The sequence below is a fragment of the Capra hircus genome, chromosome 9 (genome assembly GCF_001704415.2).
Source record: "Capra hircus breed San Clemente chromosome 9, ASM170441v1, whole genome shotgun sequence".
NCBI classification, from domain to species: domain Eukaryota; kingdom Metazoa; phylum Chordata; class Mammalia; order Artiodactyla; family Bovidae; genus Capra; species Capra hircus.
The window spans coordinates 37,181,122-37,208,033 of NC_030816.1; the positions used below are offsets into that span (position 1 = coordinate 37,181,122).

Sequence of the window (26,912 nt, forward strand, 5' to 3'; positions counted from 1 at the left end):
ATGAATTTACTTCACTCATCCTGTTGTAACACCTCTGCTGCACTTTTGAACAAATCACGGAATGGAGAGTTTGCTTATCAAACCCTCAGCATGGTAGATATGGTCATCCTTCCTTCCATGGTTGGGATTCTCTGTTCAGCAGGGCTGGTTGGCAACATACTCATTGTATTCACTATAATAAGGAAAGGGCTTCTTTTTCTTTTCCATAATTAACTTCGTTCTATACTTCCTAAATGAGTCCTTTCTCCCTTGTAGAATTTTTCCTAATGAAATCAGATTTTGGAAACATTTGTTTAATATACTTAAAGAGGATCTATAAATATTTTCATCATGTAAATATCTTCATCAAGTAAATGCTGAGTCACAGATTTCAAAATGAAAAAACCTAGGCCAATGCTGACTGCTGAGTCAGTCCATTTTCAGAGCAGCAATTCTTACTCTTAGCCACACATTAGAACCATGATGGAGCTTATAAAAATCCTAATACACAGTTTCTCCCCCAAACAAATTAACTCTGAATCTCAAGCAACAGAGCCCAGGCAAGGATTGAAACTATTTCAAGGCAACTGTTTTATTTTCTGGCAATGAGTTGTCCTCAGCCATTAAAAAGAATACATTTGAATCAGTTCTGGTGAGGTGGATGTAACTGGAGCCTATTATACAGAGTGAAGTAAGCCAGAAAGAAAAACGCCAATACAGTATACTAACGCATATATATGGAATTTAGAAAGATGGTAACAATAACCCTGTATGCGAGACAGCAAAAGAGACGCAGATGTATAGAACAGTGTTTTGGACTCTGTGGGAGAGGGCGAGGGTGGGATGATTTGGGAGAATGGCATTGAAACATGTATAATATCATATAAGAAATGAATCGCCAGTCCAGGTTCGATGCAAGGTACAGGATGCTTGGGGCTGGTGCACTGGGATGACCCAGAGGGATGGTACAGGGAGGGAGGAGGCAGAAAGGCAGGAGGTGATAGGGAGCAGATGCCTCTCAGCTTGGCCCACACTGGGGTGGTCTGTATTATAGGGAACAGCCAACCACGCTTGACTGCCTGAATGTTTGGGTGATTGGGGTAGAGTCTCTCTCTTGCCCAAATGAGTGCAAGAATATACCTGTGGCGGATTCATGTTGATGTATGGCAAAACCAATACAATATTGTAATTAGCCTCCAATTAAAATAAATAAATTTAAATTAAAAAATAAAAAGAGTTATCCTAAGAGGCTGATCTGGTTTGGCTGGTAAAAGAGACTCTTCTTGCACTCATTTGGGCAAGAGAGAGACTCTACCCCAATCACCCAAACATTCAGGCAGTCAAGCGTGGTTGGCTGTTCCCTACAATACAGACCACCCCAGTGTGGGCCAAGCTGAGAGGCATCTGCTCCCTATCACCTCCTGCCTTTCTGTCACAACCCCCACCTAATTCAGCTAATTTCCTGCTTCCTCTCAAACCTACAGCATAAGGTTTAACTTGGAGCATGAAGAACAAGTCACAGTTGGTCCCCGGTATCCATGGGCTCAGTATCTGCAGGTCCCACACCTGCAGATTCAAACAATTTCAAACATATCTTGAAAAAATGTCCAGAAAGTTCAAAAAAAGCAAAACTTGAATTGACCATGCTCTGGCAGCAATTTCCATAGCATTTACATTGTACTTAATACTGTTTACATAGTATTTTCATAGCATTAGGTACTATAAGTAATCTAGAGATGATTCAATGTATTAGGAAGAATATGTGTTGGTTATAAAGAACACGGCACCATTTTATGTAAGGGACTTGAGCATCTTCGGATGTTTGTATGGGGGGTGGGAGCAATGGCTGTCCTAGAAATGATCCCTTTGGATATAGAGGGACGATTGTACTTGTTCTCTACTAGCTTCAGAAAATGGATTTAGAGTTTGTATACACATGCTGCATTACTGGAGAAGGCAATGGCACCCCACTCCAGTACCCTTGCCTGGAAAATCCCATGGATGGAGGAGCCTGGTAGGCTGCAGTCCATGGCGTCGCAAAGAGTTGGACACGACTGAGCGACTTCACTTTCACTTTTCACTTTCATGCATTGGAGAAGGAAATGGCAACCCACTCCAATGTTCTTGCCTGGAGAATCCCAGGGACGGGAGAGCCTGGTGGGCTGACGTCTATGGGGTCGCACAGAGTCGGACACGACTGAAACGACTTAGCAGCAGCAGCCGGATTATTACGTGATTATCTTTGCTCTACTGATTATTTTCACATTTAAGTTTTACTTGTTTTAATACATACAAGATGTTAAAACTTTTTTGTCCTGGTCTATGATCATGCTTATAGCCACCATTTAAAAAGATTTTTGTCCTCAGTTCAGTTCAGTCACTCAGTCATGTCCAACTCTTTGTGACCCCATGCACTGCAGCACGCCAGGCCTCCCTGTCCATCACCAACTCCCGGAGTTTACTCAAGATCATGTCCATTGAGTCGGTGATGGCATCCAACCATCTCATCCTCTTGTCCCCTTCTCCTCCTGCCTTCAATCTTTTTGTCCTTATTTATATATTATAAAGCAATTTTAGGGCTTCCCTTGTGCCTCGGGGGTAAAGAATCCGCCCGCCAGTGCAGGAGACATGGGTTCCAACCCTGGTTCGGGAAGATCACACATGCTGTGGAGCAACTCAGCCCACGTGTCACAACTATCGAGCCTGTGCTCTAGAGCCCGGGAACCACAAACACTGAGCCCATGTCCTGCGACTACTGAAGTCCACACATCCTGGAGCCATGCTCCACAGCAAGAGAAGGCACCACAATGAGAAGCCAGTGCACCACAACAAAACGTAGCCCCACTTGCAGACCCAGCACGGCCAAAATTAAATAAAAAAAGTTTTTTTTTAAATCATCTTCTAGATTTCTACTGAAAAGGTTTTTTCAGCATTATAACAACACATGACTACAACAAAATTTTGTGTAGTACGTTACACTACAAAGCATGTTATAAACTCATTTACTCCCCCCAAACAGCAGTATTATTATTATTATACTCATTTGAAGAAAAAGGCTCAGGAGATGAAATAACCTATCCAGCATCACACAGCTGTAAAGTAACAGTCCTGGCACTTGAATTCAGATCCATGATTCCAAATTCCAGGCTATTGACCCCACATTAATGACATCAAACTGGAGAAGGAGATGGCAACCCCACTCCAGTATTCTTGCCTGAAGAATTCCGTGAACAAAGAAGTCTGGAGAGTTACAGTCTACAGGATCACAAAGAGTCAGACACAACTGAAGGGACATAGTACGCAGGCAGTGCACATACAAATCATCAAAACTATCGTTAAAACTAGAAAGATGGTGAATTTCCCATGTGCATGGAAGAATCCTCACAGGACCAACTGAAAACAAGAGCAGCCCTCAGGATGGTAATATGAATGACACTATCCCTAAGAAAGCCCATCACTAGTCACTTTCCCCATTCAGCTTATCAGCCAGGCCACTTTCAAATTTTTATTGTCATTATCTCTGTAGTTAAAAATTGCATATCAATGGTATTTTTATACCATCCATAATTGAAGGTTTATTTGGTATACTGGAATTCTACTTCTAATAAATTCAGGCATTCTTTATTGTGTCCTGTAAAACCATTTGTGAATATGAAGCATTTAAAATTATTTCTTAAGTTCTGGAAGCAGTTCAACTCAATATGTGTTACTAAATACCTGCTGCATGCCCAGCACTTTTATAAGTGTTATGTAAATACCAAAGAAATATGGCAGCATCTGTCTCTAAAAGTTCACGATTTAGTGGAGGAGATAAGATTCAAATACATGAACCCGTTTGAAAAATAATACAAGGTATTAAAAATAATCAAGTAGGAGGGAGAAAGGTAGTTCAAATAATAAGTTCCAGGAAGGGAGATGAAAGTAATCAAATAGTCTCAGAAAACTTTAAGGAGGCAATAGCATGGAGTAGAAAGTTAACAGTCAGAGGACTTTCCTGGTGGTACAGTGGATAAGAATCTGCCTGCCAATGCAGGGGACACAGGTTTGATCCCTGGTCCAGGAAGATCCCACCTGCCTCGGGGCAACTAAGCCCATGTACCACAACTACTGAACCACACTCTAGAGCCTACGAGCTGCAACCACCAAGCCGGTGCGCCACAACTACTGAAACTCAGGAGCCCCAGAGCCCACGCTCTGCAACAAGAGAAGCCAGTTTGAGTAGCCTGAGCACCACAATGAACAGTAGCCCCAACTCCCTGCAACTGGAGAAAATCTGGGCAAAGCAACAAAGACCCAGCACAGCCAAAAATAAGTAAATAAATAAAATTTTTAAAATGAAAGAAAGTTAATAGAGACCTAGGGTTGGGGGTGCAGTTTCCAGCTCACTCTGTTTGCCTGTTGCACCTGATCACTTCTCCTTCCGTCTTTCCTCATGCCCCTCAGAATTTCTGCCATCCTGTCCTAAAGATCTCCTGGTAGCTCAGCTGATAAAGAATCCACCTGCAATGAGGGAGACCCCAGTTCGATTCCTGGGTTGGGATGATCCACTGAAGAAGGGATAAGATACCCGCTCCAGTATTCTTGGGCTTCCCTAGCTGCTCTGCTGGTAAAGAATCCACCTGCAATGTGGGAGACCTAGGTTCAGTCCCTGGGTTTGGGAAGATCCTTGGAGAAGGGAAAGGCTACCCACTCCACTATCCTGGCCTGGAGAATTCTATGGACTGAATAGTCCATGGGTATCACAGAGTCAGACATGACTAAGCACCTTTCAGTCACTCCTAAGGATACAAATCCTGTGCCTCATGCCTCTGGAGCCTTGGTGCCACAGTTGAGAAGCCAAATTCTTATAAGGCGTTAGTCCTCCAGAAACGGTTGCATTTTTACAGATAACTTTTATTTGCAAAGACTCGAGTGAAATTCAGGCCCCATGACAAGCAATTGAAGAAATATTTGGAGCCAGAGAAATTTCTTAGTCGCTCTCAAACTACACCAATAGACAATGGACCTGATTCCATCCACCCACATGGAGACCAACCTGGCAAAAAGAAGAAATTTGGAATGTGAACTCTTCTTAAAGTCAATATTGAGCTGTAACTCCTAGAAACAGATTCTCAGTAAGTAAACTGCCATTAAACTGAAAAAAAAAAAAAAAAAGAAGGAAAGAAGGAAAACCGGAGCTGTCACCCTTACAAACTATTTGCAATGATTGTGAAAAATCTATTACTGCTTCATATCATCACCATTTTATAGATAACATGTGAGAAGATATATATTAATAGAGCTTTTAAGATAAATCTTTTACTTGTTCAAAAATCATTTGAAGGCAACTTAGTTTTTATTTTTATTTCTAAATTGTTAATATTTTTCTTTGTAAACTTTTCTCCAAAAATTTGTTAATCAGTCCAAAGTCTTTTGAAAGTAAATTAGTTTTAATATTTTTGGCTTAAAATTTAACAGTTTTTGTTAATTAATCTCCAAAAATTTTAAGGCAATTTGCATTAATGTTTTTAATCCTGCTTTGCCATGATGTTTTACTTGTTACCTTCTTAACAGAAGATAGCTCAATTAAAGACTACACTAAATATTATCAGTACTACACTAAAAATAAGGAGAAATGGATACACTTAAAGAAGATTTAGGACTTTCTCAATTATGATAAATATTGTATCAGAAGAGAATGAATAGAATAGTCAGATCATTAGTGACACTAGGAAGCAAGAAATAACCTAACTTCTGACTTTGCCGATGGAAGACTACAAACATGTACGAAAATAATAGATTTAAAGAAGATGGAGCTTCTGGAATAAGATATCTAATGTGGCTTTCTTAAAAACTAATTGATTTGTGCTTTAGGAGTGTAACTGTTAAGTAATAAGGCCAGATCACTATTGGTCTGTCATATTTTAAATTCACAGCAGGTCAAAAGGGAGCCAGATTTAAAAATGTAGGAGGAAAATTGGGCCAATTATAACATAAGACTTTCTCCTTTTATTCTTGGGAGAGGGACTTATGAACTTAGCCCCATTACTCAACAATTCTCCATAGCTACAGTGGGTCCTGGGGAACTACTTCGATAAAGGAGAAGCCATTTTTCTCCACGGTCCTCCCCCACCACCCTCAATGTCCTGAACACATCCTTCTCCTGTCTACCGACAGACTGTTACCCAGTGGGCAGAGACGCTCTCAAGAATGCTTTGTCTCCCTATAAATAAAATGTTCCCATTCTGTCATCCCCTGCCCTCAACTGGATGTCAAGTCAACTAATTTACACTTAATCATGAATTACTGAAACATCTTACTTTTTAACCACCTCCCCCCAGTGATGTCTACATTTACACAGAGGTTACAAGAAGGATAGTGAGTGTTCCTGAAGGAATACTAATGTCCCAGTGATGGAATTCCAGTTGCTAAGACAAAGATGGGAAATGCTTAAAAGAAGCCTCCTCCTTTTTCCCACTCAGCTGAAATAATAACTAAAGCCCCCTCTAACCCAGCCCTCTACTGCTCTCTGAGTATCAGCCATATGTAAGCTGTTGTTGGGGTTGACCCCCACCAGGCTGCACACGTAATGATATGTTTAGATGCTATGAACCTCACAGCCACATCTGTTTAAATAAACTGGAAAGATGGCTGGAGACCCTCGCTGCTATGGTCCAATACATCAAGACAGCTCTGGAACTTAAAGGGGTTGAATGTCTTCCCCAAGGACACAATAAATGGCACAGAAATGAAACTAGAATTTCCAATTAGGTTCTCTTTATGCAGAGTTAGCAAATATGTCACTCTGCTCTAAACTCTCCCATCCTTGGCAGTCATCTCTAACCACACAGGTCTGTCATTTCCTAGTGCCTATATGATGACTCAAAATTCTTTCTCAGCTCAGTTCTTTATGAAATCACTGCTAATCCATTGGAGTTGGCGCATGCTGACCTCAAAACAAATGGACTGCCAGTTATTTCTTCAGCAAAAGTGGAGTTTTTGCTGGAGAGTTTTGCTGGAGTTTTTGCTCGGGCTCACCAAAGTACAGTAATTTGGAATCTGCAGCTATGGTAAGCCATGGGCAAGACCCATCCAACAAGGGAAGAATAGTCTCTCATTAGCTAAGCTTTTGCCAGGCAAGAAGAGGAAGTCTTTCTTCTCTTCAAGCTCTGCTATTGCAGAGCATGAGAGCATCCCCTTCTGGCTCCCTGAATCCATTTTAATTGAGGTTTCTGTTTATTAATTTTTACACTCACAGGAGGAATTTAATTCAATGAGAGTTAAATGCCAAACAGGGACTGGTGACGATACTCAAAAATAAACAGAATTAGAAAGCTACCCCAAGGCCACCACCCCATGCCTGGCCCTAGGCTGGATGGAAGGGGAAAAGAGTGGCTTAACAAATCCTGGAAATGTGGGCTGCCTCCTGGGGGCTGCAACCACAGTGGGATCTGGGCCCAAGGAACAGAGTCTGCAGGGGAGGAGGTGGAGCCATGGGAGGGAGGCAGTCACTGGCACAGGTGCCAACAGCACAAAGGGGAAGGAAATACTCTGCCTATCCTCTCTTCTCACCCTCCAGTTTCCCTCCAACAGTGCTTCCTATTGGCCAAATAAACCAAATGCCAGTTAGCAAGGAGACCTAAAAATAAAGGGCAGAATAAGCTGATCAGCAAAGCATCATCCTACATGTGTGATGTTACATGATTTTCTGGTTTTATTTAACTTATTGCATATATGTGCTCAGATAATGAACTCCTTATTGCCAAATTCAGACTTAAAATGAAGAAAGGAGGGAAAACCACTAGACCATTCAGGTACGACCTAAATCAAATCCCTTATGCTTATACAGTGAAAGTGACAAATAGATTCAAGGGATTAGATCTGATAGAGAGAGCGCCTGAAGAATTATGGATGGAAGTTCATGACACTGTACAGGAGGCAGTGATCAAGACCATTCCCAAGAAAAAGAAATGCTAAAAGGCAGAATGGTTGTCTGAGGCGGCCTTACAAATAGCTGTGAAAAGAAGAGAAATGAAAGGCAAAGGAGAAAAGGAAAGATATACAGATTTGAATGCAGAGTTCCAAAGAATAGCGAGGAGAGATAAGAAAGCCTTCCTCAGTGACCAATGCAAAGAAATAGAGGAAAACAATAGAATGGGAAAGACTAAAGATCTCTTCAAGAAACTTAGAGATACCAAGGGAACATTTCATGCAAAGATGGGCTCAATAAAGGACAGAAACGATGTGGACCTAATAGAGGCAGAAGATATTAAGAAGAGGTGGCAAGAATACACAGAAGAACTGTACAAAAAAGATCTCATGACCCAGATAACCACGATGGTGTGATCATTTACCTAGAGTCAGACATCCTGGAATGCAAAGTAAAGTGGGCCTTAAGAAGCATCACTACAAACAAAGCTAGTGGAAGGGATGGAATTCCAGTTGAGCTATTTGAAATCCTAAAAGATGATGCTGTGAAAGTGCTGCACTCAATATGCCAGCAAATTTGGACAACTCAGCAGTGGCCACAGGACTGGAAAAGGTCAGTTTTCATTCCAATCCCAAAGAAAGGCAATGCCAAAGAATGCTCAAACTACCGTACAATTGCACTCATCTCACAAGCTAGTAAAGTAACGCTCTAAATTCTCCAAGCCAGGTTTCAACAGTATGTGAACCATGAACTTCCAGATGTTCAAGTTTAGAAAAGGCAGAGGAACCAGAGATCAAATTGCCAATATCCACTGGATCATCGAAAAAGCAAGAGAGTTCCAGAAAAACATTGACTTCTGCTTTATTGACAGTGCCAAAGCCTTTGACTGTGTGGATCACAACAAACTGTGGAAAATTCTTCAAGAGATGAGAATACCAGACCACCTTGCCTCCTGAGAAATCCGTATGCAGGTCAGGAAGCAACAGTTAGAACTGGACATGGAACAACAGACTGGTTCCAAATCAGGAAAGGAGTACGTCAAGGCTGTATATTGTCACCCTGTTTATTTAATTTATATTCAGAGTACATAATGTGAAATGCCAGGCTGGATGAAGCACAAGCTGGAATCAAGATTGCAAGAGAAATATTAATAACCTCAGATATGCAGATGACACCACCCTTACGGCAGAAAGCAAAGAGGAAATAAGAGCCTCTTGATGAAAGTGAAAGAGGAGAGTGAAAAAGTTGGCTTAAGACTCAACATTCAGAAAACTAAGATCATGGCATCTGGTCCCATCACTTCATGGCAAATAGATGGGAAAACAGTGGAAACAGTGTCAGACTTTATTTTGGGGGGCCCCAAAATCACTGCAGATGGTGACTGTAGGCATGAAATTAAAAGACACTTGTTCCTTCTAAGAAAAGTTATGACCAACCTAGACAGCATGTTAAAAAGCAGAGACATTACTTTGCCAACAAAGGTCCATCTTGTCAAAGCTATGGTTTTTCTAGTAGCCATGTATGGATGTGAGAGTTGGACTATAAAGAAAGCTGAGTGCCGGAGCACTGATGCTTTTGAACCTTGGTGTTGGAGAAGACTCTTGAGAGTCCCTTAGACAGCAAGGAGATCCAACCAGTATTAGTCCTGAATATTCATTCGAAGGACTGATGCTGAAGCTGGAACTCCAATACTTTGGCCACCTGATGTGAAGAACTAACTTATTTGAAAAGACCCTGATGCTGGGAAAGATTGAAGGCAGGAGAAGAAGGGGATGACAGAGGATGAGATGGTTGGATGGTATCACCAACTCAATGGACATGAGTTTGAGTAAACTCCAGGAGTTGGTGATGGACAGGGAAGCCTGGCATGCTGTAGCCCATGGGTTCACAAAGAGTCAGACATGTCTGAGCAACTGAACTGAACTGATATATGGTTATTCCTGGCTGCAAAAAGAAAACATGTCTTTAATAGAATTTCTCTTATACATTAAACATATAAAGAATAAGTCAAAAATCAATCATACAACTACTACCAAACAGATAATTACTGTGATTACTCAGACATACTATTTCAGTGTACTTTTAAACTAATATTTAAATAAGTTTGGGGTCATAACTAGTTACATAGTTGATTTTTTTTTTTTTTTTACTCAATAAGTATTTTCCCATTTGGGCTTCCCTATGGCTCAGACAGTAAAGAATCTGCCTGCAGTGCAGGAGACCCAGATTAGATCTCTAGGTTGGGAAGATCTGTGGAGGAGGGAATGGCAATCCACTCCAATATTCCTGCCTGGGAAGTTCCAAGGACAGCGGAGCCTAGCAGGCTACAGTCCATTGGGTCGCAAACAGTCAGACATGTCTGAACAACTAACATTTTCATTTTCATTTTCCTATTTGATTAAATATTCTTCCAAAGTATGATTTGTAACAACTATATCATGACTGCAGTCATGAAATTAAAAGACACATGCTAGAAAAGCTATGATAAACCTAGACAGTGTATTAAAAAGCAGAGATATTACTTTGCCAACAAAGGTCCATATTGTCAAAGCTATGGTTTTTCCGGTAATCATGTATGGATGTGAGAGCTGGACAATAAAGAAGGCTGAGCACCAAAGAATTGATTCTTCCAAATTGTGATACTGGAGAAGACTCTTGAGAGTCCCTTGGACAGCAAGGAGATCAAACCAGTCAATCTTAAAGGAAATCAACCCTGAATATTCATTGGAAGGACTGATGCTGAAGCTGAAGCTCCAATCCTTTGGCCAACTGATGTGAAGAACCAACTCACTGGAAATGACCCTGATGCTGGAAAAAATTAAAGGCAGGAGAAGAGGGTGACAGAGGATGAGATGGTTGGATGGCATCCTTGACTCAATGGACATGAGTTTGAGCAAACTCTGGGAAACAGTGAAGGACAGGGAAGCCTGGAGTGCTGCAGTCCATGGGGTGGCAAGAGTCAGGCACGACTGAGCGATTGAACAACAACAATATCATTTATTGCGTGGTATTGTGATATACCTTTGTGTATCATCATATTTAGACACAGTCATATTAACCATATGGAAAACGTGTTAGCTGAAATGATCATTAGTTTACATCTTTTTATTTTAAATGTTTGGTTCATAAGAAACAAAAATCTAATGAAGTCTGGCAACAGGAAATCTGAAGATTAATTAGACCTAAAAAGAGAATACAAGTTATATACTTGGAAAATTTACCGTTCCTATTTAATTACTTTTAGTTTGTATGTTATTACTTTCAGTAAAAAACAAAAGCAATAATAGAATGTTATACTTGTTGCCCTAGTATCTATGACCAGATAAATACATCACTTGCTTCAGAATTCTCTTTTGCTATAGACAGTGTCATCTAGAATCACTTCAATTCTTTTGAATTGCCAGGTAATGACGTGCACCATCCTCAACAAGGGAATTACCATAATTCCTAAACAGTCAATGTTGGGCACCTGCCTGAAGGAGAGCAAGGGTAACAAGTCTAATTGCTGCAATTAGGACCTATGCAACCACTTATGGGTTATATCCCAATTCACATGGAAATAATATCTATTTAACAGACTAAGATTTATAGGACTTTATATTATCATGTTTCTGCTGTTTTTTCCAGCTGACCTCTAGTGTCAGTTCCTCCCCACTGACCCTTCTCCTGGAGGAAGACCTGGGGAGGACAAAGAAGCAGAGACTGAGCGCAGCCACTTGGCAGCTCTTTTGGCTGACATGGTCTTTTCCTCAACACTCTTCTTCTTGGCTTTCCTGATATGAGTCACTCAACAAGGCCCAGAGTGTGTGTTGCTGAGTAAGGATTTGAAGGCAGAAACTTCTTCACATGGTGTGTGGGGCCAGGGCCTGGGTAAAATATCCTGGCCCTGACTGATGCCTCACATGAGGCTTTGAAAAGTTCACAGGCTGTAGAATTTGCAGTCCCTGAATAATGAAGATACCCACTAGCTCTCAAACAACAGAGCAATAGCCCCAGAACTAGTAATTGTGGTATAATCTTAAGGCTAATTCTTCTGTGCTATTTAAATCTTTATATGTTCTCAGTACATATGCCACTTCTTCCAAGAAATATGCCTTGACCACCCCCAGAAGAGAGAGGAGAGACTATTTTTATGTGCTCCTTGTGCTTTTTCTAGCTTTCTTTCATAACATTGTAAAGTCATCGTTTATTTACCTATGTCTAGGGATGGGGGAGCCCGGTGGGCTGCCATCTATAGGGTTGCACAGAGTCAGACACGACTGAAGTGACTTAGCAGCAGCAGCAGACTATAAGCAACCCACTCCAGTGTTCTTGCCTGGAAAATCCCAGGGATGGGGGAGCCTGGTGGGCTGCCATCTATGGGGTCGTACAGAGTGGGACACGACTGAAGTGACTTAGGGGTAGCAGACTATAAGCTTCTTGATATTAGGGTTTATAGGTTATTTAGCTTTGCAGCCCAAAGCACAATATTATGCCTGACATATAACTGGTGTTCAATAAAATATTTGTTGAATTAATGAATAATATCTCCCAGATAAAGATGGTACATGTTTATTACTGAATGTCCCAACTCTGATGATAGGGATCAAGTGAATTTTACATTAAAATTTCTGCTCTCAGAAAATTCTTTTGCTTTCATTTCCCCAAACAGGAGAGAGGAGATCTCTCTCAGTGCCCTCCACCAGTTCAGTCATTTCATATGTCTTCTCTACACTGTCTGCATTTCAAGATCTTAATTAATAGGCTTTTCTTTGAGTTAGATTTTACTGGAATATTTTTAAGTCATGGTTGAAATTTTTTTAACAATGGCTTCAGTTAAGATTTGAACTTAACAGCTTCAGTGGAGGGGAAAAAAATGACATTGCACAGTGGAAACATGTATTTTTCCTGTTTCGTTGTATTTGATGCTAGGGATATCCCAGGTAAAGACAGTCTATTGCATGAGTGAGTTTAGAGTTGGTATAATTTGATGCTGTGTAGAAATTACTTCAAAACTTAGTGGCTTACTATGGAGAACAGTATGGAGACTCCTTAAAAAACTAGGAATAAAACTACCATATGACAACAGTCCCACTATGGGGCATATACCCTGAAGAAACCTTAACTGAAAAAGACACATGTACTCCAATGTTCACTGCAGCACTGTTTACAATAACTAAGACATGGAAGCAATCTAGATGTCCACTGACAGATTAATGAATAAAGAGGTTGTGGTGTGTGTGTATATATATGTATATACACATATATATACACAATGGAATATCTCAGCCATAAAAAGGAATACATTTGAGTCAGTTCTAAAGAGCTGGATGAACTTAGAGTGTAGTATACAGAGTGAAATAAATCAGAAAGAGAAAGACAAATATTGTATATGGAATTTAGGAAGATGGTACTGATGAACCGATCTTCGAGGCAGCAGTGGAGACCGTAGACATAGAGAATGGACTAATGGATACAGAGGGGGAAGGAGAGGGGGGGAAGAACGGAGAGAGTAGCACTGAAACATATGTATTACCATGTGTAAAATTATTAGGTTGGTGCAAAATTAATTTCAATTTTGCATTGTTGAACTTTGCCATTTGATACTGGAATGCATTCTTAAATAAACACGGTTATATTAAAAAAAATGTAGTGGCTTAAAACAATCAACATTTGTTATCTCACACAGTTTTGAGGGTCAAGAACAACCTAGCTGGTTTACTCTGGCTCAGGGTCTCTCTTGCTGTTGCAGTCGAGCTGTGCATCTTTAGATGACTATCCACAGGCTTGGCTGCAACTGGAGCATCCATTCCCAGGTAGCTCCCTTACAGATCTGGCAAGCTGGTGCTGGTTGGTGGCAGGAGGCCTCAGCTCCTTTCCACGTGGACCTCTTTATAGTGATACTTGAATTATCTCACAAGATGGCAGCTGGCTTCCCCCAGAGAAAGCAATCCAAGAGACAGCAAGGAGACTACCCCTCCATGCCTTTATGTCCAAATTTCGAATGTCATACTGTCCATTCCACCATATCCTATTCACTAAAAGTGAGTTACTAAGTTCAACCCACACTCAAAGGGAGGGAATTAGGCCATGTTGTACTGAAAGCAATATCAAAGAATTTGATTTGTAGACATATTTTTAAACCACGCAGGCAGTTATCAAACAAATAGTTTAAAACATTTGAATATACACAAGACAAGGCATTCATATGTGCATATGTGGCAGTTTCCTTTTAACTTTTAAACTTAAGTTTAGCAGTTGAAAATCTGTTAACAGATGGCGTAAACTGAAGGTGTGCCCTCTCAATGTCAATCCTCAGCTTTCCCTCCATATCTTTTGGGTCCAGGAAATAAACGATTCATGACATTTTTATCTGCAGCCTGGCTGTGGCTGGTCTGGTCCACATCACTGGAATGCCATTTCTTATTCACCAGTGGGCCCAAGGAGGACAGTGGGTGTTTGGGGGGCCTCTCTGCAGGACCATCACATCCCTGGATACCTGCAACCAGTTTGCCTGTATTGCCATCATGACTGTCATGAGTGTGGACAGGTAAGCGAAGAGATTCTGAAATATCTCAACCTGATTTAGAGGTTCCTGTACTTCCCCAAGCTCATCCCAATTTCAGCAACATCAGTGCTGGTTTGTAATAGCAAAGCTCCTCTCCATTCATTTGTTTCATTGTAGGACAAATCAGTTAATATTTTCCAACTTTCACAGAGGTCTATTTTTTAACGGAAAACTTAAAACACTGAACATTTCCTCTTCCCCAATCATTCTTTCCAACTCAGTTTTATTTACAATTGACTGCAAGAAAAAAGCCCACAAACTCATGACATACCAGAAACCAGAATGAATTCACGCCCCCAACCCCTGCCCATCATTATTGCAAGAAGGAAGCCGAAGTCCTGAGAAGTAAAGGAAAAGGCTAAACACACAGAGTCAGTGGCAGAGCTGAGAACTGAGGTGGCTTTCCTCACTCCCTATTCAGGGTTCTTTTTGGTAAGTTTCACATCTCAATACCCTTGTTATCACCTAGCACCTTTAGAGAATACATGAAGTAGAGGGCTCCTTTACTGCTATGAAGAGAAGTCAGAGTTACAAGAAGACCATCCTTTGCACTCACTGTTAGGATCAATTAATGCAAATGCTGCCATTTTACATCATCAGACATATCCTGGAACATTGATTGAAGGCAAAAGGAGAAGGGAACAACAGAGGATGAGATGATTAGCTTGTATCACCAGCTCAATGGATATGAATTTGAGCAAAGTTGGGGAGATAGTGAAGGAGAGGGAAGCCTGGACTGCTGCAGTCCATGGGGTTGCCAAGAGTTGGACCCGACTTAGCAACTGAACAACAATCCCAGAACATGTCATAGCCATGTTTACCAAGCTCATAAGCTAATGTTACTCAAGGAGATGATGGTGATGGTGAGATGTTTATGGAGCCAGTGAATGGTGCAGACCAGTTCAGAGCCAGGCTGTCCAACTCTAGAGATGGCAGGTGGCTGGCAACTACCTCACCCTCTGGCTTCTTTTAGGAAGTATGTGAGCTAGGATGTTAGGATGTTCCCTGTGGCATCTAGATAGTATGGACTTTCACACCAGGTCTTAGCAGCATGCCCCAAACAGAAACAAATCCTGAAGACAACAGTAAAAAGCACAACAGTAATATGCCCACTCAGAGAAAAACCCATGTAAAACCTCCACTCACCTTCTTTCCACCCCAGTCCCAACCCAGCACACTTAGTTCCTCTTGCTCTGCTCTACTTTTTATTTCTCTCTTGCTTTAAACATATTACAGACTTTAATTTCTTTGTTATACAGAGATAAGTATGTGTTGTTTATTGTCTAACTTCCCCCATACATCGAACGTGAATTACACAAAAGCAGGGTCTTTGATCACCAGTACATTCCGAGTGTCTGTGTAACAGTGCCTGGCATATGGGCACTCAAACGCTATTATGAATGAATGAATGCTAGTCTTGAATTCCTCTGAGTCCATGGAGGAATCTTTCTTGAACTCTGCCTCTTTTACCCTTCCAACAGGGCCTTTTAGGGTTGGGAAGTGATGAGCAGTTCATCAGATGGCTGAACAAAGGAATAGCAGCGTTCATATAAATCAAATTTGCTGGATCATTATTATTCAAGCATGAATAATGATGGTAATGTTTAATGCATTTTTTAAATCCTGCTGCTTTTCTACAAAAGAATTCTCAGAATATATAGAGTATATTTCTCAACTTATAATTAACATCACATTTTTTAATCTACATGCTAGGTAGGTATATCTGGTTAATTCAGCTGATGCCTCCAAAGCTCACAGTGTGTGGAATAAAGCCTGGTAAGTTTAGGGTTCCAACACCGGGGCCAGGGCCCTGTGCTGGGCAGGAACCGCTGCAGAGAAGCAACTTAAAATACGAGCCTCACTGTTGTGAGAACGAAAAGCTTCTCCATACCACGTACGTACCATGAAGGAAGAAGAGTACTGGCTTTTTCTCTTAAGAGGGGGAAACCAAACCTCTTCTGTAAACCTCTCACTGCAAATAAAGCGAAAGCACATTGTCTGCCTTAGAACAGACCACAGAATCTTCACAGGGTTCTTCTGAGTGTGTATATGTGTGTGTGTGTATCTTACACAATTGAATAGCATGTATTTTTTTTAACCTTATGGCCACAAAATGCTAAAATTTTACTTTCAAATAAAGACACTTAGGCCTTTATCTTTCTCCCAGAGGATCATATAGCCAGAGACAAACGAAGATTTTGTAACACTGGACTTTTTTCCCAGCCTCTGGAATTTCTTGTAGTCCTAACTCTACTAAATTCATAAAAACTCAAGAAAATGTGTAATTTTGTAAAACAGAAATGAAGTTTTCTCTGTAATTCCAAAGCTAAATGTCAGTGCATCAGTATGTGATATTATTTATACATTTATTTTAATTTTCAACTTGTTCAGCCCCTAAGTCCATGTCCAACTCTTTGTGACCCTATGGAATGCAGCGTGCCAGGCTTGCCTGTCCTTAATCATCTCCTGGAGTTTGCTCAAATTCATATCCATTGAGCCAATGATGCTATGCAACCATCTTGTCCTCTCTCCTCTTCTCCTCCTGCCCTCAATTTTTCCCAAGCGTCAGTGTCTTTTCCAATGAGTCAGCTCTTGGCATCAGGTGGCCAAAGTGTTGGAGCTTCAGCTTCAGCCATCAGTGCTTCCAATGGATATTCACAGCTGACTTCCTTTAGGGTTGACTGGTTTGATCTCCAATTTAGTAGACCATAAATATCAAGTGTTTCCCCAAACTCTTTCATTTTCCTTTCTCTGATTAGTTAATAATTGCAAGTATGTGAAATATTTCAATAGTGGGTTCCTATCTTAAAAGCCATATGAAAAAATTTTTAGACACCCAAAATATTAAAAATATTTACCTCCAGGTGAAAGCTACCTAGACTTTTGTTAGTGGTTACTTTTTAAATTAAATTTTCTGGACCAACAACCAAGTCAGTAAATAGAAGCCAAAATTCCCTATTCATTCATTTAACAAATATTTCTTGAGCGTGGACCATATGCCAGGAACCATGTAAGACACATGAGATACAGCAGCATTAAACTAATAGCCAAGGCTCCTGCCTTCATGGTGCTTCCATTCTGGAGGTGTAGGCAGACATTCTGTGAAAAGTCACATGGGTAAATGTGTATTATTATTTCCGCACAATGATACATCCTAGGAAGGAAAAGTAGAGTCCCCTAATATTCAAATTTATAGTCGTGGGCCCTTGTATAGAGTGAACGGTCAGGGGAAGCTTCTCCAAGAGGGAGATCTAATGGGGATCAGAGGAAAGGAGGAACTAGAGGCAGGTCCTGCCAGATGGGCTGAATAGCAGGTACCTGGTACTGAAAGACACAGAACTTGGGGGAAGGTCAGAGACGTGCACAAACTTCAGCCTGAGTGACAGGAAGGCCAGGTGGGAAAAGACCTCAAGGCTCATGGTGAGAATTCTGAATTTTATCTGAAAGGCAAAGAAAAGTCACTAAAGGGTTTTCAGCTGGGAAGGTCATCAGAGACGATTCCCTAGCCCAGTGGGATGCCACGACTCCACTGTCTTTAATCCCAGACAGAAAGATGGCGGGGCTGCTGCACAATCACTGCCTATTCCCTTCTTCAGCAGGGAGGGAAGAGGACTTCGTCTCGTTAGCGACAGGTGACTGGTAACGCAGGGGCAGTGTAGGGAAGGGGGGTGACTGAGGCACCTGTCCCTGCATGCCAAGGGCTCCCTTAACTGAGTGCAAAATTGAAAAGCAAGGAGACAGAGACTTTTCCATTTTCATAAATCTTCATTAAGTAGCTCTACAAAATCTTGGAGAAAATTAATGGACCATAGACCACATTTCACATTTATTGAATGTCCACTAATCCTGCTTTCCTACGGCCCCCAGCCCCCTCAAAACTGTGCTTTCTCAAATCCCCTCCTTTGGATCTGAGCTCTCTTTTTCATGCTTTAGCTTGTCTCTGAAAAATTATTCTTGGATTTGCTGGAGGACCAAACATGCTTGTTCTATCAGGATTTTCAAGTCTAATTAATGATTATCTTTTTTTCTGGGTCAAAATGGGGGAAAAAAAGAAAAATAGAACTCTTTCCCCATGAAATCAGTCCATTTCCGCACCCCCATCAGCCTCAAGCCTCAGTTCTCTGAGGAATTTGCATTGTCTGTACTAGTCATGTTTGATTATTCTGTTAATTCTGTGACCTGAACCTCTAAGAGCCTTTGGCCCTGACTCTAACGACATCTAAGCAGGATGTCTGTCCTGGGTGCCCGAACCTCATGCTGCTGGGGATCCTCCCACCAGCCTCCTTCCTGTCCTATATCCATACACCCTCCTGGGAAATAGGCCACTCCCATCTGGAGGGAACCTCCCTACCCTCGTTCAGAGACAGTTTTCCATAGCCTCTTGCACAAGGGAAGCACCTTTGTAAAGAAAAGGGTTGTGGGACTTCCCTGGTGGTCCCAGCGGCTGAGACTCCGTGCTCCCAACACAGGGGGCCAGGGTTCGATCCCTAGTCAGGGAACTAGACCCCACATGCTGCAATTGAGGATTTTGGATGCTGTAACTAAAGATCATGCATGCCACATCCCATGTGCCACAACTAAGACACAACTAAAACCCAGTACAGCCAAATAAGTAAATAAATATAAAAGGGTCAGCAAACCTAAAACAGTTTGCATAGCAATGTACCATTTTCAGGGTCTTTATGGAAGTGACTGCTGTGTATCAGTGAGTGGTTTATTCAGACTTACAGGGTCAAGAATTGTTTTCTCTACAAGTACCGGCCAGCTCTTTAAAATTATAACTTTCTTTCACCCTGATAGAGGTGTGCTTCAGGGAGGATCATAATACTAATAATTTACTCTTGTCATGAACCTTTCATCCTTAGAGCTCAGTGCTTTTATTGATTGTTCCCAAACCCTTCTCCACTGGCTTTGCAGGTACTTGGCTCTTGTCCAGCCATTTCAACTGACAAGCTAGAGAACCAGGTACAAGACAATCTGCATCAATCTGGGCCTCGGGGCAGCTTCCTTCATTCTGGTGTTGCCTGTCTGGGTCTACTCGAAGGTCATCAAATTTAAAGACAGCGCTGAGAGTTGTGCTTTTGATTTAACATCCCCTCATGATGTACTCTGGTAGGCTGTTAAAACTTAAGAAAAATAGAGTTGAATTAAGTTGTGAAGTGCTTCATCCTCCTTGTGAACATGTGAGCAGCCACACATGTTCCTTGGGGAGTATCCTTGGGGAGCTTCTCCGGGCCAGTCTCTCCACTTAAGTTCTCTGCTTCCCACCATTAAGTCGATAGTTTGATTTTTAAGGATAGGGTAACCTTTAGAAAACGGAGAAGGCAGTGGCCCCCCACTCCAGTACTCTTGCCTGGAAAATCCCATGGAAGGAGGAGCCTGGAAGGCTGCAGTCCATGGGGTCGCTGAGGGTCGGACACGACTGAGCGACTTCACTTTCACTTTTCACTTTCATGCACTGGAGAAGGAAATGGCAACCCACTCCAGCGTTCTTGCCTAGAGAATCCCAGGGACGGGGGAGCCTGGTGGGCTGCCGTCTACGGGGTCACACAGAGTCGGACACAACTGAAGCGACTTAGCAGCAGCAGCAGCACCAACCTTTAGAAAAAAATTTTGCACTCAATCATGTAACCTCAACAGGTGCAACTATATTTAAATATGCATTTTAAAGATCCATGGAAGCCAGTTTCAGTGGGAAAATAGCAATCAAGGGACAGGTGGACATCACAAAAGCGTCTAGAGTTCTGAGACTCAATCCTTGTCAACATGCAGCTGGAGTTTGGTTGGGTCCCTGGAAAAGATCTATCTGAGTGCCAACTCCCAGCACTTGTGGATATGATCTTACATAGAAATGGGGTCTTTGCAGATATGATCAATTTGAGATGACGTTTTACTGGATTAGGGTGGGCCCTAAATACAATGGCTGAGGCCTGATAAGGAGAGGAAGATTTACAGAGACACACAGAGAGCATGCAGGTGAAGACAGAGGCAGGGACCGGAGTGATGTGTCTGCAAGCCAGGAACACCAGGCATGACCATAAAACTCCAGGGAGGCTGGGAGATCACATGCTCAAAACCTCAAAAAGGAACAGCTCTGCCATCACCTTGATTTAAGACTTCGAGCTTCTAGAACTGAGAGACAAATTTCTGTCCTTTTAAGCCATCCAGTGTGTGGTAATTTGTTACAGGCAGTTCTAGGAAACCAATACAGCAACCAACACAGGCACTTCTTATGTGTTAATTTTTTATTGATTCATGCATTTATTTTTGGCTGTGCTGGGTCTTTGTTGCTGCACACGGGCTTTCTTTAGTTGCAGAGAGTGGGGGCTACTCTCTAGGTGCGGTGTGCAGGCTTCTCACTGTGGTGGCTTCTCATTGAGGACCATGGGCTCTAGATGCACAGGGCTCAGTAGTTGAGGCTAGCAGGCTTAGTTGCTTCAAAGTATGTGGGATTTCCCTGCACCAGGGATCGAACCCAGGTCAACATTTTTCTAGCTGAAACTTTTAACAGAGCATTTGGAATCCCTAACTGAAATGTTTCGATCTCCTGCTAAGGGCCAGGTATTGTGCTGGTGCTTTTTACATACATTATGGCAAGTCAGCCTGGCAGATTCCTTTTTCCCATACCACCACTTGTCAAATAGAGAAGTCATTTCTGCATCACATAGACACAGCCTGAGAGGGATGGAGCCAGAGGCCTGACAAGGCCAAGAATCCAGCGGCAAGAAATTTCCAGAGGAATGCAACAGTAAAATTAATACCATGATTATTTATTTGCTATTTCTCACACCAGCACTGGCTCCACTCACAGACAGAAACCATCAGCCCATCTCAAGGTAAAGTGATGTTTAATCATGGTGGGCTGATAGATTAACCTGGGCCCCACCTGTCTAAAAGGAGGGCAGGACCTGAAGCTCACCATACGACTACAAGACTTCGGCCTGTGTCTAATAAACAAAGACTATTTTGCACCTACAGCTGTTTCTGCTCCTTAATGTTGGTTATAGTAAGGGACATTCTGAGGTTTCAGACTCTATTGTTTCTCTCAGAATTAAGTCCTCAAGATGAACAAAAGGCTGGCACTAGTGTGCTGTGTTCAGAAGCCCTGTGGTCCCAGAGCTCTTTCTCTGCCACCCTGTCCACACCCACCCAATCCGGGTTGCCTTGTTCCAGAGCCTCCCTGGTAGCTCAGCTGGTAAAGAATCTGCCTGCAATGCAGGAGGATTCAATTCCTGGGTCGGGAAGATCCCCTGGAGAAGGGATAGGTTATCCACTCCCAGTGTTCTTGGGCTTCCCTGGCGGCTCAGACGGTAAAGAATCTGCCTGTAATGTGGGAGAGCTGAGTTTGATCCCTGGGTCGGGAAGATACCCTGGAGGAGGGCATGGCAACCCCCTCCATTATTCATGCCTGTATGGACAGAGGAGCCTGGAGGGCTACAGTCCATGCGGTCACAAAGAGTTGGACATGACTGAGCAACCAAGCACAGCAGACAGCACAGGACACCAGAGTTCTGCCAGCAAAGACACCGGTGTCTATGCAGAAACGGAGTGGCGCACGCAAGAGCGCCCCCTGGTGGAGAATAGGGAAGCAACAGCAGATTTGACAACAGGTCCTCCTGGGGCTTCCCTGGTGGCTCAGAAGATAAAGAATCTGCAGGAGACCTGGGTTCACTCCTTGGGTAGAGAAGATTCCCCTGGAGAAGGGAATGGCAGCCCACTCCAGTAATCTTGACTGGAGAATCCCGTGGACAGAGGAGCCTGGCAGGCTACAGTGCATGCTGTCACAAGAGTAAGAAAGACTGAGCACGTAAGCATGGAGAGGCCATCTGGAGCCTCAGTTACCACTGGGTTCAAATCTCACCTCTGCCACTTACTATGTGAGTACCTTAGGCAAGCCACCTAATTGACTCAGCTAGTAACTTGTGCCTTAGTTTCCTCTTCTGCAACATGAAGATGGTACTGGCATTGTATTCATGGGGATGCACAGATTCAGTGGGTTAAAATAAGTAAAGCACCCAGAACAGCGCCTGCTACAGAACAAATGCCACTTGTGGCCTCTTGTTGTTAATAACACTAAATATAATAACAATAAGCACGCTCACTAGTTCTGTGCTCAGTAGCGCTGGCTGCTGAGAAGGGCTGGCGAGGGAAGAGTCGTTGTCTGTGAATAATGAAAAGCATAACTTCACACCTCTGGATGTGAAAGGACCCAGAGATCCTTAACTTTTGCTCCAAGCACTGTTATTCTGGGCCCTGAAAAATCAGAGAATCATAAACCGTGAGAGTCAGTTCTAGCATTGTGACTGTAACAGTCATGTCCTCTCTCTCATTTTATAGGTATACTCTGTATTTGATGATAACAAGTTTCTTTTTCCCTTGCCCCTTGATTTTGATGTGCTATATTTTAACTTTATGCTATACTTGGGACATACATCAACAGAATAAGGATGCCAGATGGTAAGTGTATGCCTTATTTGTTAAAAGAACAATTCAGAAATCTAAGATATCTACAAAAGAAACAAGCAACAGTCACTTAAAACATGCCAAGCTCAGACATACGGGCATTAATGTCTATATAAGGCATTTTCAGAAAATAAGTCATGTTCTGAAGCAGAAAATAGGTCATATTCTGAAGACTTATTTTCAGTCATGAAAATAAGTCATGTTCTGAGATTTGAGGATCTCTCAGTGATAAATATTGAAATTAATGATGCAATGGTTTCATAAAAATGTATGTTTGTCATCAGCACTGTTATTTAAATGTTTTATTTTGTACATTTTACAGACTTGTGTACATATGTAAAGATCCTAGATATTGTGTATAATTTATAGCCTTTTCACTTTTGTGACTTTTTAGTGTAGAGAAGCAGGATTTCATTAATATTTGAATACTTAGAATAAAGTCAATTAGGACTAAATAAAGCCGAAAACTTAAAGATAACCTAAAGATAATAAACTTAGAAAGGATCTTTAATTATTTGTTGCCATTTAGTAACTAAGTTGTGTCTGGCTCTTTTGTGACCCCATGGACTATAGCCCACCAGGCTCCTTCTGTCCATGAAATTTTCCAGGCAAGAATACTGGAGTAGATTGTCATTTCCTTCTCCAGGAGATCTTCACAACCCAGGCATCAAACCCACATCTCCTGCATTGGCAGGTGGATTCTTTACCACTGAACCACTAGGGAAGTCCACCTTTAAATAAACTTATCTCTAAAGCTACATGAATAAATCTAAATTATTTCCACTGAAATTGTATATATCAAGTTGTTCAAATGAGTCAGTGATTGTATGTTAGGTTAAAGATCATTATTAAAATTTGTCTTTAGAATATATCATTGTATTTCTTTTGAAAAGACAAGTTGCTGGGTTTCCCCATACTCGATACATAACATGGTGAAGATTTTTTTTAAAAAAAGAGTATGTGAACAATTTTACCACCATTAGTCAAAATTTGTGGCAGAACCTGGAACCAGAGGTTTAGGTGGTCTATTGGCCCATGACAGTTTTATTGACTTCTATAAATTCTTTGGATATATTATATTATTTTATAAGTAGACTATTTAGAATGGGAACAGGAAGCAGCCACAGTTACAGGGAAAAAAAAAAAGTTTCTAAATGTATCATGGGGAGCTAAGTTGGTGAAAAGGTTGAAATGGAAGCATATGGAATATTATGACATTGACAGCTGGAGAGGATACTCAAGCTCTTTTAAAACAGTTCTCCAAATCAGATCACTTTGCTCCTAACACTTTTCTCAGAAATGTTAAGAGCATCTTATGAAACAAAGTTCATACAGTCCAGTTACCCTTCAGATGCAATAAGTTAGAGGAATAATGGTGCCTACTCTGATGAGCTGCAGAAGAATCACTATCTTAGAATGACTTTCAGCTACCATGCTTTTATTTTATAATATTCTCCAGGCTTAGTCATCTGTTTCAGTCATGTCCCAGAGAAATCTCTATGAAATGTCTAAATATGACAGAACAGGACAAAATTAGGAAATTTTAAGTATTTTTAAATTTTAGAATAAATTTAAATTTACAGAAAAGTTGCAAAAATAGTACAGAGAGTTTCCATATATTCCTCACCCAGTTTCCCCTTTAACATCTTACCATGATGCATTTGTCAAAACAAAGAAAATGGCATTGGTATGTTGCTGCTGCTGCTAAGTCGCTTCAGTTGTGTCCAATTCTGTGCGACCCCGTAGATGGCAGCCCACCAGGCTCCCCCGTCCCTGGGATTCTCCAGGCAAGAACACTGGAGTGGGTTGCCATTTCCTTCTCCAATGCATGAAAGTGAAAAGTGAAAGTGAAGTTGCTCAGTCGTATCCGACTCAGCGACCCCATGGACTGCAGCCTACCAGGCTCCTCCATCCATGGGATTTTCCAAGCAAGAGTACTGGAGTGGGGTGCCATTGCCTTCTCCCTTGGTATGTTACTATTAACTAAACTCTACTCTATATTGAACTGCACCAGTTTTACCATTAAAGTCCTCTTTCTGCTCCAAGACTCAATCCAGAAGATCACACTGCATTTAGCTATTTCCTCTGGTCTTCTCTTGTTTTTCATAACCTTGATCATCTTAAGTAAGCACTTGAGTAGGTATTCTGCAGAATGTCCCCCAATCTGTGTTTGACTGATAGTGTATCATGATCAGACTTTAGTTATGTATTTTAGGAGAAGTCTCCTCACAACATGTCAGGGGGTATGTGATAACTACACGACAGCTCTGTTGATGTTAATCTTGATCACCTGGTAAGGTGGCATTTGCCAGGCTTCTCTTGATACAGAATTAGTATTTATCTCTTCCTCTATTCTATTATTTGAAAATGAGTCATTAAGTATAGTCTACCCTCAAAGGGAAAAGAAGGAGAGAATTAACCTTGGATTCCTGGAAAGCGGAATATCTATATATATTATTTGGAATTTTTCTGTAAAGAAGATTTGTCTCTTCTCCCACATATTATTCAATTATTTATATCAATGTAGATTCATACATCTTTATTTGATACTTTGGATTATAATTAAGTCCTATGTTATTTATTTTGTTTCTCAAAATTCTCCAGCTTTGGAAAATCAGGGAAATTTCTAATGGGACGAAAAAGGGTATTTTCATAGCACTCTGAATAAGTAGAAAGAAAAACGAGCTTTGCATTTCACTACAGAGCTGTTATGGACTGTCCAACGAGTTCTGGGAAATCATTGCCCATAATTTCTATGGTTATGTTCTGTCTTTCCAAACTTTTCCTCTACAGCTACAATCCCAGTGTTCCAAGGCAGAGAGTGATGAAGCTGACCACGATGGTGCTGGCGGCGATCTTTATCCTGAGTGCTGCCCCCTATCACATGATGCAACTGGTGAACTTACAGGTGGAGCAGCCTTCACTGGCTTTCTATCTGAGATATCACCTCTCCATTTGTCTCAGCTATGCCAGCAGTAGCATCAACCCTTTTCTCTACATCCTGCTGAGTGGAAATTTCCAGAAATGCCTGTCTCAGTTGCAAAGGAGAGTGACTGAGAGGGAAATCAACAATATGGAAAACATCTTGAAACAGAGTTTTGAGGAGAGTACATGGATCATAAAAGTCTAGACAGTACCATTTTTTAGATTCTGTAATATGTGTTAATATACAAAACTTGTTTTTCTCTTTCTGACTTACTTCACTCTGTATAACAGACTCCAGCTTCATCCACCTCACTAGAACTGACTCAAACGCATCCTTTTTATGACTGAGTAATATTCCACTGTATCTGTGTACCACAACTGCTTTATCCATTCATCTGCTGATGAACATCTCATTTGCTTCTATGTCCTAGCTATTGATAATAGTGCTTCTATGAACACTGGCGTGCATGTGTCTTTTTCAGTTATGGTTTTCTTAGGGTATCTGCCCAGTAGTGAGATTGCTGGGTCATATGGTAGTTTTATTCCTAGTGTTTTAGGGTACTGTTGAACCTGTTTGCACAGCAGGAGAAGAGACACAGATGTAAAGAACAGATTTTGGATACAGCCGGGGAAGGAGAGGGTAGGACGAACCGAGAGAGCAGCCCTGACATATGTGTACTGCTGTGTGTAAAATAACTAGCTAGTGGGAAGCTCCTGTATGGGCGCAGGGAGCTCAGCCTGGTGTCTGTGACAACCTAGGGGGGTGGGATGGGGGTGCGGGTTGGGGGAGAGGTTCAGGAAGGAAGGGACATATGCGTACTTGTGGCTGATTCATGTTGTTGTGTGGCAGAAGCCAACACCATATTGTAAAGCAATTATTCTCCAATTAAAATTTTTTTTAAAAAATTGAAAAAAAAAAAGTCTAGACAGGCTTGCCTGTGACATTGGTATTATTAGAAAGAGCAGGTTAAACAGTGTGCTTGTGGTCCATGATTCTTGTGTTCCTGCAACTCAGAAACAGTGCTGTAACCACTCAAATGCAGTGAGTTTAATATAACCTTAGTGACACATAAAATAAATGTCTGTGTA

The 26,912-nt window shown here is 41.6% G+C and overlaps 1 protein-coding gene across 1 annotated transcript; it reads left to right on the plus strand.

Annotated features, from left to right (window-relative positions):
- On the plus strand, nt 1–26,028 carry MCHR2 (melanin concentrating hormone receptor 2). Its single transcript, XM_005684672.2, is given in 5 exon segments — nt 1–188; nt 14,214–14,417; nt 19,353–19,547; nt 22,773–22,892; nt 25,692–26,028. Coding segments are annotated over 5 exon segments (1,044 nt in total).